Raw genomic sequence first — 20,574 nt, forward strand, 5'->3', positions numbered from 1 at the left:
CCTGATTATTGTTAAAATTGGTATTTCTCCACCCCCAGCCACTGTTCCCAGTGTCCTCTTTCCCCCTGCAAAAAGGGTAAGGAAATTTTGTTTTTCTTTTTAGAAAGCATAAAGCACAGAGTAGAAATTAAGTGTATGTCTACGTACCAAATACTGAGACTCCAGCCTTCTTCCCTCCATTTCCACTGCCCAGATCACTGGCAGTCGGACACATATCCTGCAGGAAGGCGATTAAAAGATTCCTCCCTCCTGAATCTGACCTGCCCAAGAGAAAAGCCCTAAAGACATTGACATAGGTCTTCCTGGATGATGAACACATGGAGCTTCCAGCAGCTCTGTAGTGCCTCACTTTGAGCTATGAGCTGACGTGTAGTGCTCTCAGACCCTGGAAGAAACTAATTACTTATTTTGAAAAAATAGAGATGGAAAGAAACAGTGAGGAGCAACTTGGCAGACTGCAGCAGCAGAGAAAAGAGAACTTTAAAAACACCATCCTTGCTAGCTTTGAAACAAGAAGAGAATGCTAAAAGAAAGAACATTCAAAGAACAACAGAAAGTTTTATAAGTTTAAATACTTGATAGCAATGGGAGGGTGGAAAGTTCTCTCCCAGAAAGTAGAAATGGAATATGCAAGGGAAAATTAAAGGATCCATTCAGGAGATCCAACCTTGAAATAGTTGAAGTCCCAAAAAGAGAAAATAGAAGAGAATCAACAAAATGATTCAAGATAATTTCTCAAAACTTAAAGACATGAATTTTCAGATTGAAAGGGGCCACAAGGTACCCAGCACAATCACTGAAAATAAACCCCTATGGGGGACACTACTATAAAATGTCAAAACAGGGTCAGATGTTTCCAGATCAGTCTCTTGTGAACTTGTGTACCTATTCTCTCTTAGCTTATTTATCCTGTACTTTATACCTTTTCATTCCTTCACTATCATTTTATTGAATATCAGGAGGGAGAGGAAATAGACATACGTCATCAGTCGATCCTATTCAACCAGAATTCCAACAAGCTGACAGTTTACTGGAACATCAATTGCCATTGATACATATTCAACACCTTCTCCAACCATCCTGCCACATACTGGGTTAATAATTTTGTTTTTCCTGTCCCCATCTCATGTATCTCTTCCATAGTCCAATCAGAATCTGGTTGTGCCAACATAGTGTCTGCAGCCCCTTGCCAGGCAGAACCCCAACAATATGAAGTACAGTTTGGACGACTGCGGAATTTTCTCACCGGTAAGTACTCAGCACAAGGAACTTTTCTTGTAAAGAAAGAAGAATGCACATTTCCCTCAGAACCTACTATATTCCAAGTATGGGGTTAAGTACTAGGGATTCAAAGGTAGTTTGACATAGTCCTTGAATCAAAGCTGTTGGCATTTCTGGGAAAGTTAAACCAGGTTAAAGTTTGCAAGGGTAAAGGCTTTGGGTGTCTTATTCATTCTTCCATCCCTGGCCTTAGTACAGCACCTGTGACTTGTGTTGAATAAGTCAAAGGTAAATCAGCTATTTAGAGAAACATTCTTAAATGCAACAGTTTGAAATGTATGTTGATCTCAATAATAATTAGTATATCTCAAATGATCTTTTTCCCCTTATTTCCAAAAGTGCAAGACAATAGTTTGTGTGAATGAGCAAGATGAAAAAATTAGAAGTTGTGGTTTAAACCAGTTTGTGGGTGGTGTAATGACTACTGAAACAGAAAATAAGTAAATATGAGTGCCAATTATTTCTCCTAACTCTCTTTATACTTTTTTAATTAATCGTTTTAATAAAATGGAGTCAGCCTCTCTGGGCGTTCATTTCCTCATTTGTGAAGAAGGCAGTTCAAGACAAAACCAAGAGATCTTATTCAGTCCTGAGATGACTGATTATAATTTTAATATTTGAAAGACGATTGCAATATCAGATACCATGTTGACTCTGGTTATTAATCAGTCTTTTGTTCAATACTTATTGACAGAAAATGCCTTGAGGTTTAAGAAATACAAAACCTTCTCTGCCCACAAAGAATTAAGAGAAATCAGGTATTGGTTAGTGGGAAATTATAGGTAAAATACTTTGGAGTTGTTTTCTTTTTCTTTTTTTATTTGAACAATCCTAGGGCTAATAATTTTTAAGGATAAACATGCATGTAAGGTGATCATTATAAACCAAAATAATATACCTAGTATACACACACTTGGGGTTGTCCTGATTTTATTTAATCCTCATAATGGTTAGTCAGTTGGCCTGTTCTGTTCCCCGCTTTATCTCTGGTAAATCCTCTCACTCTCCTGCGCATCTGGCCTGTACCCAGGTTCTCGTATGCATGAATAAATAAATCTTTTTTTAAAAAATGGTTAGTAATTAAAGGAAAATATTCACATTGCCTGTATCCTGTGGTTGGGGAAAATGGCCAAAATGTTACAGGAAGTAAAGGTTACAAAATAAAAACCCTCTTAGAGTGGGTTATCTTGTCAGCCTCACAGTTGTTGAGTGATGGAATTTGTAAGTACAGAATAATCTGTTAAATAGTAACAAAAGTGAAAAAGATTAAAGATTTAGTAAAAAGAGTCTATTATGTTTAAACTGGAAAGAAAGAAATTCCATTAAGATCCTTATGTGATACAAATGTTAAATATCTCAGAACAGTGATCAGCTGCTTTCCATCTCCACTAAGGATAAAAAAAGAAAATTTGAATTTTAAGAAGCATTTCATTCCGAGGTAAGCAAGAACTTGGAGATAATGAGCTATTTAATTGTTGACTTTAGTTGTTTAGGCTTTCAGCCTTTTTTTTAATTATTTAAATCAGTTTTTAGATATTTACTTCATTTAGTTTTTAAAATAGAAGTATTATCTCTCCATGATAGATTTCTTCCACCATTTTAGTAGTAGGGAACTGGTTGAGAAAGAGATGCCTGGCTTCTTTCATCCTTTTTCTTTCATTCATTCGGCCTGTGTTTATGTAAGCACTACATGCGGGGCTAAATAGTGCAGACTGTGTAGACATGGCACATACCGTTTGATGGGCAAACATGAAGCCCCAGATCTATAATTGTAATAGTGGCACACACCATGTACTTATGCATGAAAGGGCTCTTATCATGGCCATGAAATTTATTTGGGTTAAGAATAACACTCATGGGCTTCCCTGGTGGCACAAGTGGTTAAGGCACAGTTTATGAAGCTATCCGCAGCCACTGAAGCATGAGTTACGATCCCCGGCCAGGGAGCTGCCCACATGGTACAGCAGACCTCTCCTAACTCGCCCACTGCTCCCCTCAGCAGTGTATTTCAGTACATCTGCCTGTTCTGCTCCCCACTCTGTCTCTGGTGAATCCTCTCACCCTCCCACACCTCTGGCTTGTACCCCAGTGCTTGTATAAATAAATAAATCTTTTTAGAAAAATCATTCATGTGATGAATGTAGTGACATTATAGATTTTTATTTATATTTTTTTACTTGTTAGAGCATAACTACAATAAAATAGACTCAATTGAAATTTTATTAGAACTTTGATGACTTACAGTGAAGAATTTATACGTTTCATTGATCACCAATATGATTCATCCTGGTACAAAGTTTTCTGTTCAAATTTATCTTTAGGCCTTTGGCATTTTTCTTAAATATTTGCCAGAGCTCTTAATGTAGAATAGTTATTGACCCCTTATATTTGATAGTGCTGTTTTTTCCTAATATGTGGTACCTTCTTTATTCTCATCTCATAGTTTTCTTTGCCCAGAAATTTTGGCGGATTGTAATCTGTCAGCCTTTCTCCTTTGCTATTTCTTATCTTTTTCAAAACTGACAAAGTCGTCTGTTACTTTGTCTATAATTTAATTCTTTTATCCATTAGTTACAGATCATTTCGAGTGGGTAGATGTTTTACCTTACCAACTACTTTTTATTTAGTTTTTTATCATCTGTTAAAGTTTATAAATTGACCAGTTACAGACTGCTTTTCCTGGAACACTTTCTCCACCCTCAGGTCTGTGAAGAGCAGTCAACCCAATCAAATGAGCAAGAATTGCCTGAGCACTGAGATAAAACATAAAATGTAGACTCTAATCTAATTTGGAAGCTAATTCTTACATAAAAAAGCTAAAGTAAATGTTTTTTTGTAAATTTTGAATATAATGGAAGTGTTTTCACAGACCAGTATGAAACTGACTGCTTAATTTTGTACCTGTAGGAATTACATTTGGAATGAGAGGGGAAGGTGATTTAGATGGGATAAGAAGGCTTTACTGAGTAGGAGGTAGGGTTTTAGTTAGCCCTTGGAAAATGGGCTGGATTTCAGTAAACCGTGAAAGAGGAGGAGAGTGGGATTCAGAATTCATGAAAAAGACACAGCACATGGGCAGAGATGGTGATTCTTTGAACAAGAACAATGAAGGAATCAGCTTTGTTGAGAATGAGGCTTTCAGATTGGAGATAAAGCCAGTTACACTGAAAGCAGACTCATAAAGGACCTACCCACAAGGCCTAGAAGTGTGAACTCTTCTTATGTGACAGAGACAACCTCTGACTGAGTATTGGTTGAAAGCAATTTTTATAAAAGGGTTTGTGAAAGGGCTGCTGGGGAGCCCAGCCCAGACTCCACTTGGCACTTAAGAAGTCAGATGAAAAGGACCAGAAAAGGACAGTCTTGTGGAAGTGGAACAGGGCCTTGGTTCCATATTTAAATTACCAAGGTAGACTTTCCAGGGCTTGGGAGTAAAGGATAAAGAGCTGAGAATGCCCCGCCTCTGTGATGATGAGGAGTTTAAGGTATATTGAGTAGAGAAATAAACCAGAAAAAAGGCAGAAATAGGGCCTCCCTGGTGGAGCAAGGGGTTAAAACACAATCTTTGAAGCTATTGCCAGCCGCTGCAGCACGAGTTTGATCCCCAACAAGGGAGCAACCTACATGGCGCAGCAGACCTCTGCTGAATCACCCGCTGTTCCCTTTAGCAGTGTATTTCAGTCAATCTGCCTGTTCTGTTCCCCACTCTTTCTCTGGTGAATCCTCTCACCCCCACACCTCTGGCCTGTACCCCAGTTCTACGCAAAAATAAATCTTTTTTTTAAAAAGGCAGAAATAAGTCAGATCGTTCTTTTTTTTACATTGTTGCCACAATGATATTATACTTATATGACGTGCAATAGGACATTTAAGGTTGGAGTTAAAGAGAAAGATACATACTGATGATAAAGAACTCAGCGTCAGTTAATGGCAGAACAAATTAAAGTCTTAGAAGATGATACTGGAAAAGACCAGAGTACCCATGACTATTGCTCTCTCAATGTATTTTTCCTCCACAAGTTTTCTGTGGTTAGGAGATTCTGTGATCCTACCTGCTGCTGTTGACCCTCTTCTTCAGGAGGTGTAGTGGGAAGAGCATAGACTTCAGAGTCAGGCTCTCTGGATTTGAACCTGGGTGGAGCCAGCTGTGCCTCTTAACACCGTGGTGGAAGGAAGGTGCCTGGCTCACAGGGGGCATACACTCAGAGTTAATTCTTTAAAGCAAAGTGAACATTTGAGGAGTAAGAGAAGGAATAAGAGTTCAAAAGTTGGGGATATAAATGGTCGAGCCAGGTGTGGTGTCTCAGAACAATGGCTGGGTGTAATGTCACTGCATCCAGCCCTGCAGAGAAATGCTGGAGAATGACTCAAGTGCATTTTTTTTTATGTAGTGGCCTTTTTTTTTTTTTTAAGATTTATTTATTCATACAATCACTGGGTACAGTCAGAAGCACAGGAGGGTGAGAGAATTCACCAGAGCCAGAGCAGGGAGCAGAACAGGCAGAAGGACCGAAGTACACTGCTGAGGGGAGCAGTGGGCTGCAGAAGAGGTCTGCACGCCATGTGGGACCCTCACCCAGTGGCTGGGGATTGAACAGGCGCTGCAGAGGCTGCGGGCAGCTTCACAACCCAGCGCTGAACCGCTGCGCCACCGGGGAGGCCCTGTAGTGGCCTTTTTACTACTAACTTGCACAAACTCCATGGGAAATTATTTTCCTGTCACCCACCACCAGCATAGCATGGCACCTGATAGACATTTGCTACATATTTAGTAGACGGATGGAGGAAGGAAAAGCACACTTTTCAAAGAATATGTTACTTTTGTAATTAGAAAAAAATATAATTACAGCAGTACTGAAAACATGCCTTCGGTAAAATATAAAGTATATTCTGTGATTGCAAGGGAAGATTAAAAATGAGAGTTAAGATTTAATGTGTTTCTGACCTTATTCCACATTGAAATTCCACATTTATGTTGGTTGAATTTTTTTTTTATATAGCGCACTGCTTTTTTTCAGACTAGAGAGAACAATTTATCAAATTATAATGCCATTCATTTTGGAAAATAAGCCCAAAACTAAGATTTTAAAGAATTGAAAACAATCCTTCATCCCAGCAAAAAATATATTGGCAGTCTAACTGTTAAAAATTGAATCTTTAGTTTTTTTAATTGGTGTTAGAGATATTTTTTAGTTCTTCTAAAGAATTACAGTATCTAAAGAAATATCAAATTAGTGTTAGGGTTCTTCAGAGAAACAAAACCAACAGGATAAAGACATCTAGAAGACTAGCAGGTCCACAATCTGCAGGGCGGGCCAGCAGGCCAGACTGGGGAAGTGTAGCAGTTCACATCCAAAAGCAATTGCATGGCAGAATTCTATCTTCTTCCAGGGAGGTCAGTCTTGGTTTTCTTGAGGTTTTCATCTGAGTGGGTTGAGAGCCATCTGCGTTATGGAGGGAAATACTATTTATAAAGTCAGTGTAACTTATGTTACATGATAAGGAGATAAGAGAGAAAAGAAAACTAATACAGTTATACACATATGCAGAAACAAAATAAGGAGGGATTTTCATAACTGTTACTGTCCACATTTCTGTAACTGGTCACATAATCAGAGTTGATCGCTAACTTCCTTCTCCCACTCCCCATTCTGTATTCCTTTTGCCTTCAGCAAGCTCCTCCACAGGTCTGGTTCTTTATTGGCAGGTGACCCAAGCCTTCATTCCCAAAGGGCCTGGCACTCGTCCTACCTAGATTGGATTATCATTTGCCATTAACCTTAATCACAGAGCATGATCATGTTAAGAGAAGCCCCAAGGGATCACCTGTGTTGTAGACCTGCTCTTTCTCACCTCCACTATGGAGTAGCAGTCCAGTTTCCCCTCTGGTCAGAATCAGTCACTGCAGCTAGAATAGTAACTCCCTTCTTAGCCTGTTTATTCAAAGGCATGAAGAGCGCAAAGTACCAGTCCTAACTTCCAGTTTAGTGGAATCATTGTTGTAATTTAAGGTCCTCTTCTAAGTATATGAGTAGATGCATTTATTCTAAAATGTCCATATTATGCAATTAATTCACCTTAGTAAAGTAGGAACAGGGTATTAGAACATGCTAGTGTCATGTGTCATTGAATTAGGGAGGCAGGATTCCCTAGTGCAGTATTCCTGAGTCTTAAACCATGTCTGGGTTCCTTTTCAAACACAAAAAAGTGCTGAGTGCTGATGTGAATCATTTTTATATTCATCTAAATATTTACAAACATTACACTATGCACAAAACCTCTGTTTACTGTATATCTTTATGAAATCTAAACTCATTTACAAATCAGGTGCAAGCAGAACCACAAAAGCAGTTAAGTTCAAATTTGTAGTAACAGTAACAAATGGGTTTTGCCAGAACTAACTTGCTGTTCCAAATGGGCAGAGGGATGATCCCGATGGCTATGACACAGGTCATTTTCATGCCTTCCCTGAGCTGCTTGTGCCCCAGAGTGCTCTCTGAATGAGTGATTGGAAAGCCTTTGCCCCTCACAGCTCACTCTCTGCCCTCCCTAGTTAGGTGTCAGATACAACTCTGTGCTTTCCTCATTAGCCATGCCATTAAACTTTTTTTGTCACATCATTTTGTGGTATCAAAAGCTCAAATTAGTAAATGGTTTATGCCTAATGACATGAAAATGTCTCCGTTGTAAATTATCACTGCAAAAGAGAATTTTCACCTTTTAACAGAGAAAATCACAGTGAGTACACTGACAGATACAGAGCAATTATGAATGAATGTTGTCACCTGAGCATTAGAACATGCAGGCCTACGTAGCCAGACATGTTAATGGACCCACTAAAAAAAAGTAGTTTGATATTACTATAGCTAATGGAAACCGAAAAGAAACAGAGCACTGAAATTGCATGTCTATACTTACTTGCTAAAGAGACCACCCAGATAATTCTGAATATACTTGTACTGACTGTTGTTTTAAATTATCAAGTTTAAAAGTTTCTATGAAGAACTCAGTCTCCTAAGAATACATCTAAAGACCCACAGAGGTCTGAGAGACACAATTGAGAAGCACTAATGTATTGGAAAAAAATACTAAACCTTGACAACCTGAGTACAAGCTACTGAATTATGAAAACTTGGGCAAGTCACTTAACCTTTCTGGGCATCAAATTCCTGATTTGTGGCTAGCTTCAAGCCCAGGTTTGCCAGACTTCAGAGTTTGCCAGACTTCAGGAAGGGCATGAAGCCCTTCCTCCTTTAGTCAAAAGGTTTGGACTTTGAGTTTCCAGACTTCTCCATGAATAGCCTCAGAAAATAGGTCCCAACAAAGTGTGATGTGATGTTAGGTCCCCCAGGAAGGTCACATTGTTCTTTGAGATTAAACTGATTATAAAGCCCTCGCTTTTTTTTTATTATAGATTCTGATTCCCAGCATAGCCACGAAGTGATGCCTCTCCTCTATCCTCTCTTTGTCTACCTCCATCTCAACCTGGTCCAGAACAGTCCCAAGAGCACAGTGGAAAGTTTTTACAGCCGCTTCCATGGAATGTTTCTGCAGAATGCTAGCCAGAAGGATGTCATTGAGCAGCTACAGACCACTCAAACCATCCAGGACATCCTGTCTAACTTCAAGCTTCGAGCATTCCTAGATAACAAGTACGTGGTCCGTCTCCAAGAAGACAGCTACAACTACCTTATCCGCTACCTCCAAAGTGACAACAACACCGCCCTGTGCAAAATCCTCACCTTGCATATCCATCTTGACGTGCAGCCTGCCAAGAGAACAGACTATCAACTCTATGCCAGTGGCAGCTCCTCACGAAGTGAGGGCAACGGCTTAGAGCCCACTGACATGCCCACCCCTATTCTGCAGAACGAGGCTGCCCTGGAGGTCTTGCAGGAAAGCATTAAGCGCGTCAAGGATGGCCCACCCTCCCTCACTACCATCTGTTTCTATGCCTTCTATAACACAGAGCAGCTGTTGAACACTGCAGAAATCTCCCCAGACAGCAAGCTGCTTGCTGCTGGGTTTGACAACTCCTGTATAAAATTGTGGAGTTTACGATCTAAGAAGTTAAAATCAGAACCCCATCAAGTCGACGTGTCCCGCATCCACTTGGCTTGTGATATTCTGGAGGAGGAGGTATGAATATCATTTTTTCTTCCCTACACCTGCCTTATTAATTTGCTTAGAATAACATTACCAGACATGACAGGTCTTAACAGAGAATGGACTTCATTATTTCTCTTACCATATAACTGAAGCCAAGCTAGTTTCATATAACCTGTAGTCATTGAGTACTTGTTCATGCCTAGCCTTGGAAGAGATAAAAACTATTTTTAAAATACTAACTGAATATTATTAGTGACTGCTCAGTATTTATTAGCATCTGAAATGTGGGTAGCATTGCTAAGCCTGATTAAAGACCTTTAGCTGACACTGAGATTTACAGTGAGAGGGGGTGTGTGTGTGTATGTGTGTGTGATTCATGCAAGTAGCAACAGACGTAGGGTCACTTTCCTGGATCACTTTAGGATCATTACTGAGTCAAAGACTTGCATTTTACATCATAAAAATTAATATCACTTTCCCCACAGAAAGTTGTGCCACTTTATAGTTTCATCAGAGATAAAACACTGATTTCTCTACCCCCACCAACACTGAGTGTTGTCAGCTTTTCTGAGACTAACACAAGTCCTTTGGTTTCATGTGCCCTGGGGTGTCCTGGACCTCCACTTTAAAAAATACACAGCAAATATAGTTGACGTTTGATCCATCAGTCAGTGTAACTCTAGTTTGTTTTATTTGGGGATGGGCGTTGAAAAAGGCAGGCCAAGAGAGCCACCATTTTAGGCCACCAGGAACCGCTGCCTTAGAAACATGTTGCAGAGGGAGCTGGAAATTAAACTTCTCCGTTTACTTCCTCTGATAGTGGCCCCACAAAATTTGTGGGCAAGAACATTTTTGTCATGTGACCCCTGAAATTCAAGAGACTTGCCTCAACTTACATTGGATGGAAAATATTTTGCTCAGCATTGAAAAATTAAGAAATTATGGAATAAAAAAACCACTTGATTTATAGTTGCTGATAAGGATATCAGGAATATTGGATGCATAAAGCCCTCCTTTTCATATCCTGTTTTCTGAGTCACCTTTGAATTTTTATTTCTTGCAACAGAGATAATATAATTAAAGGACCTTGTTATGATAAGAGCTGAAATTCTAAAGTATAAGCTTTAATTTTTAGATTTTTATAGTACCCTCCAAAATTTTTTTCATTACACATGTATTTAAATTATCAAATTTCTGGGCCTCCCCGGTGGCGCAGCGGTTGAGCGCTGGGTTGCGAAGCTGCCCGCGGCCTCAGCGGCGCCGGTTCGATCCCCGGCTGCTCCCCAGCCACTGGAGGAGGGTCCCACATGGTGCGCAGACCTCTCCTGCCGCCCGCTGCTCCCCTCAGCAGTGTACTTCGGTCCTTCTGCCTGCTCTGCTCCCCGCTCTGGCTCTGGTGAATTCTCTCACCCTCCCGCGCTTCTGACTGTACCCAGTGCATGTATAAAACAAAAACAAACAAACAAACAAATAAATAAAACATGCCTCTATAAAAAAAAAATATATAAAAAAAAAATTATCAAATTTCTGTCTTCCTTGGAGACAGTTCTAGGGTATCTTCACATATAGCTGAGAGATATTGCCCTCATTTATTTTCAGTTTTTTGTAAATAAAAAAAACTATGACCTTACTAACATTGATGATCCTGAATGTGTTTATTCTGAGCATTAAAAATTAACATAAAGAAATATGGAAAGGTAAATACAAAAATGAAAAGGACATTAGACTAAAATTTTAAAAAAATGAGATTCTGGTTACCACTGAAAGCTAGCTCTGTGACTTGTTCTATGAAAGTTTCCAGGCTTCAGAAGGTACATATTTGAAGGTCCAGAAGTGAAGAATAACATGACAAATTTCAGAAAGTGAAAGAAATTAAATATGGCTCGAGATGGGGCTATGCGTGGAGAGTAAGGCAGGAAACATTATGGCGCAGCCTCTGTAAGAGATCATGGCAGCCTGAACTAAGGTAATGGCAATGGAAGAGGAACAGGCTGGGTGGACTAGACAACTTACTAGATTACTGTAGGGGCCAAGGATAAGAAAGCATTGCAGATGACCTTTATCTAAGGCTTGAACAGCTGGGTAAGAGGTACTGTCTACCCCAAGGGGAGCAAGACATCAGAGCAATGGTTGTTTAAGTATCTTTTGGTTTATTCATCATTATTCATATTAAAGGTATTATAGCTTCTAGCCTCTACTTTCCTTGAGAGAAAGTATGGTTTTTGTTTCAGTTTTTGACTTTAGAACTAAAGTCAAAATCCTCTTATTACATTGAGGGGTTTTCGGTTTTGGATATTTCTGCATCCTCACCTCTCTCCCCCATTTTGTCACAGCAGTTTGGGGAAGTTTTCTTTTTGGTTTCTAACAAAGAACATTTTGGGAGAGAGTTCCCAAAGTATAAAGTAGTTCTGGTAAAAGGTTTTTAATGTTTCTTCAGTGAGAATTAGACTTCCTTGTTTCCTTGCGGAATTCACAATTAAATTTAAAACTTAATGCAGAAGTCGCAAACTCACATACCTGTAGAAGCCAAGCAAGTAAAAAAGTAAATGGTGAAGGCACCTGGATCAAAAAGATGGTAGGAAGTAAGAAAACACCTTGTAAACCAAATTAAAAGGCCAACTTGCAATCTCTACGTTAATCTTTCTGAAGTAATAACTGTTAGATGATAAAATGTCTTGTTAGTAGATAAAATAATATAATAGTAGCTATTCAAATTATGATCAGACCCAACAATTTTCATTCTAAGCATATGCATAAGAGAACTGAAAACGTACTTTCACACAGAAACATACATGCAAATGCTCACAGCAGCACTGTTCATAATAACCAAAAAGTGGAAACATTCCAAATGCTCATCAGCTGTTAATGTGTTATAACTATACAACGGAATATTGCTCAGTCATGAAAAGCAATGGGGATACATAACATGGTACATGCTATAATGTTGGGTGAACCTTGTAAACTTTATGATAAGTAAAAGAAGCTGTTTGGACCAAATGTTGTTTAGAACATGTATTTCCCATGTATAGGAAATATCCAGAATAGGCATATCTGTAGAGGTGGACAGTTGATTAGTGGTTGCCGGGGGCTGGGGACAGGGATATGGGGAGTAACAACTACTTAGTGCAGGGCTTCTTTTTGAGGTAATAAAAACATTCTGTACTAAATGGTGGCAATAGTCGCACAACTCTGAATATGCTCAAAAGCATGGAATTCTATACATTAAAAGAGTGAACTTAGTATGTGAATTATCTTATTTTTAAAAAAACAGTAACCTAAAGGTCCTATGTAAGCATAAATTTTTCTCTATTATTTTTGCCAAATAAAACTGGATTAACAGCACCACTCTGTAGCTTCTGTTATCTCCAGCTTGAAGATAATCTAGATCGACCTTGAAAGTCTGTCAGTTGGTATAGCAGTACTCCTTGTGTCACCCCTTGCTCCCCTCCTCCTGCCACAGACACTCAAAGTGGAGAGTGAGGCCCACATTCTTCATCCTTCCTCCCATACAAAATGCAGATAGAGCTAAGATCTAACTTGTTCTTGTTGATTTGTAACTGTTTTTTTTTTTTTTTTTTTTTTTTTTTTTTTTTCATAATTGCACGACCTAGCAAAACCACAGATAACAAATCAAGGGTTTGCTGCTTTCAGTGCCATGTCCATCCCCGCCTTCATTACAAGCTGCCACCTGCCCCCTAGCCCAGCAATCCAGCACCAACATTCAGTCCATTTAATGTCTAGTGATTCTTTCCCAATCTGGTAATCTTTAAGTTTGAAAAGGAGCGAAGTCAATGTTAATAGTATTCAGTAAGCCCAGCCATGTTAGATTCTTTTTGGTTCTGTTCACAACTAGTGACAGAACAGCCAAGGCTGAATTTCAGATCCCAAAAAGTATCCCTAATCTAGAAAAGACTGGAGTGTGAGCTGAAGGAAGCACTTAGAACATCCTAGTCCAGGGATAGACAGCCATAACAAGTCTAGGAATTTTAGGGACTCCATGGTCTAAAGCAGGGGTCTGTAAACTACAGCTCAAAGATGCATAAAACAATATTTGAAGTTCTGTATATATTCCATTTTTATATTATGCATGCTGTATAATGTATATAATATAACATATTGCTACACAAATAGACTTTATATGTTAAAATTTTCCTGTTCACATGAGAGGAAGAAGAGAGAGAATCTGTGGATGGGGTTCATATGAATCAGCTGCTGGGTCAGGGTTTCAACTCGACTGTGCTTTGGGGCCTTGAGGGACTAGGTTAAGCCACAGAAGAAAATGTGGCTGGGTTATTTTAAGCTGTGGTCCTGGCAAGAACTGATAGTGATAGCCAGCGGAACATTTTGGTTTCCCCATTTCTTGGTCTACAGGATCAACCAGGCTCCTTTCCACAAGCTTGAGACAGTCATCAAGACCACCGGGAAGTGCTGGCTTGCACTAGGGTGCACCCTCCTCTCTTCATCACTCTTTATGTCCCCACTGAAGTGGTGAAGATCCACTTCCATAACTTCTTGCTCCAAAAGAAGACCACTTAAGCCTCAGAGATAGTACCGGCTCTCTGATTCACAGTTAACCTTCAAAGGATCTTGTATAATTCATCTGGGGTCGTTTTTTGTGCCCATAGTTCTTATATAAACTTTCTGATGTAGAGCAGCAATAAGTCATTCTTGAATTTTTTTTTTTTAAAGATTTATTTATTTATTTATTTAAGATTTATTTATTTATACAACCACTGGGTACAGTCAGAAGCGCGGGAGGGTGAGCAAATTCACCAGAGACAGAGCGGGGAGCAGAGCAGCCAGAAAGACCAAAGTACACTGCTGAGGGGAGCAGCGGGCGGCAGGAGAGGTCTGCGCGCCATGTGGGACCCTCCTCCAGTGGCCGGGGAGCAGCCGGGGATCGAACCGGCGCTGCAGAGACTGCGGGCAGCCTCACAACCCAGCGCTCAACCGCTGCGCCACCAGGGAGGCCCTCATTCTTGAATTTTAAAGTGTTGTTGTAACCCCCTTTGGAAAAGAAAATTACTAATATTCTTGATAACACTCAGTAGAACCTTAAACTCCCAAATGCTTATGTATTTTTAATGTTGAGTGTCTGGAATAGCCATTTTGAAAATTTATGGACATCACTATTTTAACTCTCAAACATGTATATACTGGAGGTGTTCAGTTTAGCCTTGAATATAATAATTAATAGAAATTAGAAGGATGCCCTTTCCTTTGCAAGAACCTAAGACTCAATATTTACTTCCAAGCCCATAAAGCAAATTGGTTCAAAAGTTTTCATCTTATTCTACTTGCTTCTAGTGTTTAATTAACCCATTCTAATTTATGAGTTCCAGGCTAGAGACAGCTCTAGTTTTAAGGAACTTGATTATGAGAGAATGAGGGGAAAAATGGATTTTCAATACAGATAGTATCGTTGTGGGAAATAGGATGAGGGAAGGGGGGACTTTCTCCCCCAGTGCCATTACCGGCTGCTCTTCTTTAATTACCCAACACACAGGAATTTATTTCCAAGAACCTCATGAGCCACTTGGCTTTGTTCAAGAAATTCTGAGTTCAGAATTGAATTTACTTTGGAACAATGTTTGAGACCCTCCAGAAAGTCATCATTTTAAAGCCTCATCTTTATTTGTTTTTGGACACCAGCAATTTATGGCTCATCACCCTGTGTAACTTGTTTATCTGCACCTTCCTGGCTTACTATTAATTCCTATGTCCAGGTTTTATTTTGGCAAAATTGCTACAGTGGTTTACTACTAATCTTGAAATGAGACCACATCTGCCTTCATCATTGACCCCAGTCATGGGCATAATAAACATGTCAGAATTTTTCTTAATGGACTAGCAGCAGGGAGCAATATGGTTTATAAAGCAACCATAACTGACAGGTGAAACAGGCCCACTGAATAAAAGAAATCTAAGCACTTAACATAAATTAAAAAGTAAATCTCAACACAAGAATAAGATCCTCAGTCATAGCTCTGTAATAATAATCATATCTTTTGATTTGCTGTAGTCTTAATTGCAAGCTGGATTTAAGGAAAGAAATTAAATTGCAAAGGGACTCGAATCAGCCTGAGTTGTTTTCCTGGGCTGCTCACCCGGGCAAGACCACTCTTCCTTTACAGGGCAGATGCTGTTTCTCAAGCTGCATCTTTTTTCCCCCTCCTTTTGTTTCCCATAGCAGATGACTAAATAATTTATTTTTTTCTTGTGTGTCTCCTTTGCCGCCCCACCCAACTCTGCCAGGATGATGAGGATAATAGTGCGGGCACAGAGATGAAGATCCTGCGGGGACACTGTGGACCAGTGTACAGCACGAGGTTCCTCGCGGACAGCTCAGGGTTGCTCTCTTGTTCCGAAGACATGTCCATTCGGTACTGGGACCTCGGGACTTTCACCAACACTGTGTTGTACCAAGGACATGCCTACCCGGTATGGGACCTGGACATCAGCCCATATAGCCTGTACTTCGCCAGCGGGTCTCACGACCGCACTGCGAGGCTATGGTCATTCGATCGGACGTACCCGCTGAGAATATATGCAGGACACTTGGCAGATGTGGACTGTGTCAAATTCCACCCTAATTCTAACTACTTAGCCACAGGCTCGACTGACAAGACTGTCCGGCTGTGGAGTGCTCAGCAGGGGAACTCAGTGAGGCTCTTCACAGGCCACCGCGGCCCCGTGCTCTCACTTGCCTTTTCTCCCAACGGTAAGTACCTGGCATCAGCTGGCGAGGACCAGCGGTTGAAGCTTTGGGACTTGGCCTCTGGGACCCTTTATAAGGAATTGAGAGGCCACACGGACAATATCACCAGCCTCACCTTCAGTCCAGACAGTAGTTTAATCGCATCCGCGTCCATGGACAACTCCGTGCGCGTCTGGGACATTAGGAACTCGTACTGCAGCGCACCTGCCGATGGCTCCTCCAGCGAACTCGTGGGTGTATATACTGGGCAGATGAGCAATGTACTGAGCGTGCAGTTCATGGCCTGTAACCTCCTCCTCGTGACGGGAATCACGCAAGAAAATCAGGAACATTAATTTTTTTAATCTTTGTTTTTACGGACTGGGGTGCTGGTGAAAGGCCTCCAGATTGCAAGTCTTATGACAGACTGAAATTGAATCACTGACGGACTGTGAAAGACTCCCCGCCTCTCCTTCTCCTCCTGTGCAGACATCTGAGCATGTCTCCCCTTCACTCTCCCCCCAAATGTCCGAGGACAGGGACTGAGGGAGGCGGTGACAAAAGGACATGAGGTCAAAGAATTAAGATGCTCTGGAGGTGAGACGGCGAGTGCTTACAAAGACCCCGCTGCATCCTACACAGGCACCTGCACATCTCTGTCTCATGTCCTGTTCGTTACACCGCAGCGCTGCTTGCCTCACCGAGTACTGCGTGTGGTCCCGGCAGCTCACAGTCGTCACTCGGCAGCAGGGAAGCCTTACTGGTGGAGGAATGCAGGGGTGGGAACAGGAAAGGGGGCGGGATGGTCCTGGCAAAGTCTTTCCATAATTACAGAGAACCAGGATTTTTTTTATTATTGTTATTATAATTATAATTATTATTATTATTATTGAGAAAAGGAAACCTAGCACTGGCAGAGGGTGCCTTCTCTGCTCTCATCTTTCAGGTTTGACTCCTGGCACTGGCTGTGATACTTGGAATTTTGAGGTTCAGGGAATTCAGAGAATCTGGTAGCACAGTGTATTGGGAGAAAGGGAAAATTCCTGGGTGACAGATTGATCACTCTGACTGACATGTTTCTGGAAGTGGGTGGGTGGATTTGACTGAGAAAGTCTTGGGCTCTTGCAGTGATGGTGGGAAAGAGATTCTTTTCATGGCTATTAACAGTTCTCTCCCCTGAAAGGACAGATTATGATAAAGAAATGAAAATAATTGAAAATGACAAATCACAAGATAGAATTAGAGACTATTGAATTTCTAAATGAGAATTTATTCAGAGGTGTGACTTTTTCCACATCTTTTTCTCCTGAGATCATCTACTCCCGCCTCCTGCGTTGCAATAGCAGTATAATGAACACTTTGTGAAGCAAATTGTAAGTACCTACGCACACATATAAAACTATGCTTTAAGGATAAAGCAAGTTCTAATTTGTGCAAAAGGATTAAATATTTCTGTTTTCTGAAAAGAGTTATTTTGTATTTTGTTTTCTATTAAAATGTATTTAGTTTCAAAGAAAAAAAGTGTTGGCATCTCATTTAAACTGTGAGGACAGGCAGGTGTATGTTCTGTCCTGGGGACAAGCAGCTCACCTGTCTTCAGGATAATAGCCAGTGATATAGGCCAGGCTAGCCCCAACAGAGGTGCATTCTTCCCAATCTTGTGTGCTGTTCAGCTTGCTTTGCATTACGATTCCTCTTGGCAACTATGAGGGTCACTGATGGTATTTAATACTATTTATACATCCAAGATCACCAAGATCTCTGCTGACCAAGACAACATATAATTTACCCTCTAGAGTTCTTTGGGAAGATCTTCCAATTTTCTTTAAAGACCCCATGTAAGGGGCATAAGAACTGTGTTATTTAATTAGCTCTATTTATTTAACAATTCCAGATAAAGGACTCATTCAGAGATGAAGTGGTGCCAAAACTTTAAAAGTATACTTCAAAACATGACTTACTGGCAAGGACCCCAAGAATTATCAGGGAATTAAATAGGAAAACTGTAGAATTCTATGCCAAAATAATGTTTTTTACTTGAGCCTGAGATGCTAATGGATGGAAAGTGTTTCTTATTCATAAAAATACTAATATTTGAGACATTGTAAGAAGGATCTCTTTTGCAGTTTAGCCAGATGACATTACCTTCCATGTGGTCTGCAAGTAAAGCCTAGAATCAAATGTGTTCTTCTCTGTAATAAGTGAACTCTTAGATTGTGTGATATATTGCTAGAAACTATGAAACCTCTAAAGTTGAGTTATCACTCTCAGATGTGAAAATACCACTGACTTAGGATGATTTCAAAGGTTTTTGTGTCTGTCTTATAATGCAGAATTTCTTTAATTAAACACAAAAATGTATTAGGTTGGTCAATTTTCACATTACCGATCATGTATATACTTTGTGATTTCAGTTGAAGTTCGTAATTATCTGCATATTTGGCCCTTTTCTACCTTTTGTGAACTGATTTTAATGTGGGGTAATTTAACTTTGTAGAATGCCTCTTACAACTTCCCCCCAAATCTTAGAAATATAAAGGGTATGTCTGTATGTTTATATCCACAAGGGTGCATAAAAACATGGTTACACTCTTCACGTTTGTCTCTTGCATTGTTTTATCTTCAAAGCCATCCTGTGAAGTGCATAGGAAGGACTAAAGCCCAGAAAAACTGTTTATCTATCCACACCCAACATGGGATAGCCACAAGTCTTGCATATGTTAATTAAGATCTAAATTCTGAATCTTCAATTTCTAGATGGAGTGTATATCCCTGAAAATAGTAGAGAAAAAAATTTTTGACTCTCTAAAATGGAAATATAAAGATAAATAAACCATTTAACAAGCATGTATATAGTGCTTTCTGCCCGAAGACACTCCAAGAGCTTTATGAAAATTATTTTATCTGTATAACAACCCTCTGAGGATAAGCACCATTTTTATCCTCATTTTATTGATGAGGAACCTGAGGCACTGGTGGTTCTTGCCAAAGGATCACACAGTCTAACAGGCACAACAAGAATTTGACCCAGACAGTCTGGCTCCAGGGTTCCTGCTCTTATCCATGTTGTCTTCCTTCATTCACACAAGACCAGGTGAAGAGTGAAGCTGGCAATAGTTGTAAGACTTGTGCTTCCCTTTACTGAAGAAATCAGAAACAAGCAGGATCAGGAGCTGGCAGTAAGAACAAGCTTCAACATTATGTGGCTAAAAGAAATTTCAGAATACTCAGCTATTCAGAACAATAATAAATCCCTGTGATATGTGTGAGGTAAAGTGGGATTTCTTAGACTTGCAGACTCAGAAAAATCGGACTATAATTTTAATTTAACAGTAGATAAAGGAAAGTAATGAATAGAGATGAAATTGAAAGCTTTTATATTCAAAGTTAATCTTCTGAGGATATGATTAGATTTTCACTTGTTTTACTCGTGTATTTAAAGTGTCTTGGTTGTATAAAGAAAATGTATTGCATATGTAGGCTTCTAATTTTTCTATTGCCCAGATTGATATTTAAGTATATGGATTAAAAGATTAGTCTGTACTTCAACTTGTCTTTCAGTTGCATGTTTTAGAAAAGTGTGTACCCACATCATGGCAGCCAAATGACTGAAACTGCTTTGTGGTAAAACAAAAATCGTCATAGAATTTAAGGAATGCAAATGCTTCCTTTCGGTTAGATCCTTTTTAGGACCACTATGATAGAAGAAATTCCTAAAAGTAATATTTTTATATTAAGTATAAAGTATGAGTTTCCTATTGTGATCTGACATTGTGAATGTGGTGGAAAGTAAAATGAGATGTCCCTGGGATGGGTTTATAGTTTAGAGAGGGAGATAGGAATTAATCACATAGACCACAAATATATAACTTCAAACTACAGTGTGTGCTGTACTGGATGTTATGAAAGAATATACCTGATGATCTACTAGATAAAGCATTCAAGGATAGGCTTACTTGATAATAAGTAAGTTCCACTCTGGAGGGTAAGTAGGATTTAACCAGAGTTCAAAAAATAACACTCCAGACCCTCAAATTGGAAAGAACCCAAAGATATTTGATGGGGCTGAGGAAATGTGAGTATCAAACAGGGCAGTGTGACAGGAGGTTGGACATTTGGCGAGCCTTTGGGTATTGTCAGGAGTCCGGCTTTTATCCCAGTTGGGATGGAAGCCGTTGAAGGGTGTATAGAATAGGGAAGTGATACAGTTCAATTTCCACCAGAGTGTTCCTGGCAACAGGAGGACATAGATGCATTTACAGTGCATCTACTTTATCAGGATAACTGAGAAACACAATCTGTGCTAAGCACTGCTGGGCACAAATGAATGAATGATGAAAGTCAACTGCCTATGTGGGCAACTGGAATGACCCTCAGGGCAATGAATTGAAAGTAACTTCAAACCATATCCCAATATCCTATGAAACCCTGAATCCTGCCAACTCCCATATGAGTGAGTTTGGATCTTGCTCCTGTCAAGCTTTCCA

General features: G+C 39.9%; 1 protein-coding gene across 8 annotated transcripts in view; it reads left to right on the forward strand.

Annotated features, from left to right (window-relative positions):
* Nucleotides 1-19,763, forward strand: part of TAF5L (TATA-box binding protein associated factor 5 like) — a 33,668-nt gene extending 13,905 nt beyond the window's left edge. For 5 of the 8 annotated variants that reach the window (XM_037510188.2, XM_037510186.2, XM_037510185.2 and 2 more), the window contains 3 exons: nt 1,144-1,248; nt 8,696-9,420; nt 15,646-19,758. In XM_037510188.2, coding sequence (XP_037366085.1) covers nt 1,144-1,248; nt 8,696-9,420; nt 15,646-16,443 — 1,628 coding nt within the window. In that variant the 3' untranslated portion in view covers nt 16,444-19,758. Of the gene's footprint in view, nt 1-1,143; nt 1,249-2,641; nt 2,720-8,695; nt 9,427-15,645 lie in introns of those variants that run through there. The other 3 variants (XM_037510190.2, XM_037510189.2, XM_054694849.1) reach the window with 3 other exon arrangements.
* The last annotated feature ends 811 nt before the right edge of the window (nt 19,764-20,574 follow it).

Source organism: Talpa occidentalis, unplaced genomic scaffold (genome assembly GCF_014898055.3).
Source record: "Talpa occidentalis isolate TD23 unplaced genomic scaffold, MPIMG_talOcc4v2.1 talOcc4.14, whole genome shotgun sequence".
In the NCBI taxonomy this organism is placed as follows: domain Eukaryota; kingdom Metazoa; phylum Chordata; class Mammalia; order Eulipotyphla; family Talpidae; genus Talpa; species Talpa occidentalis.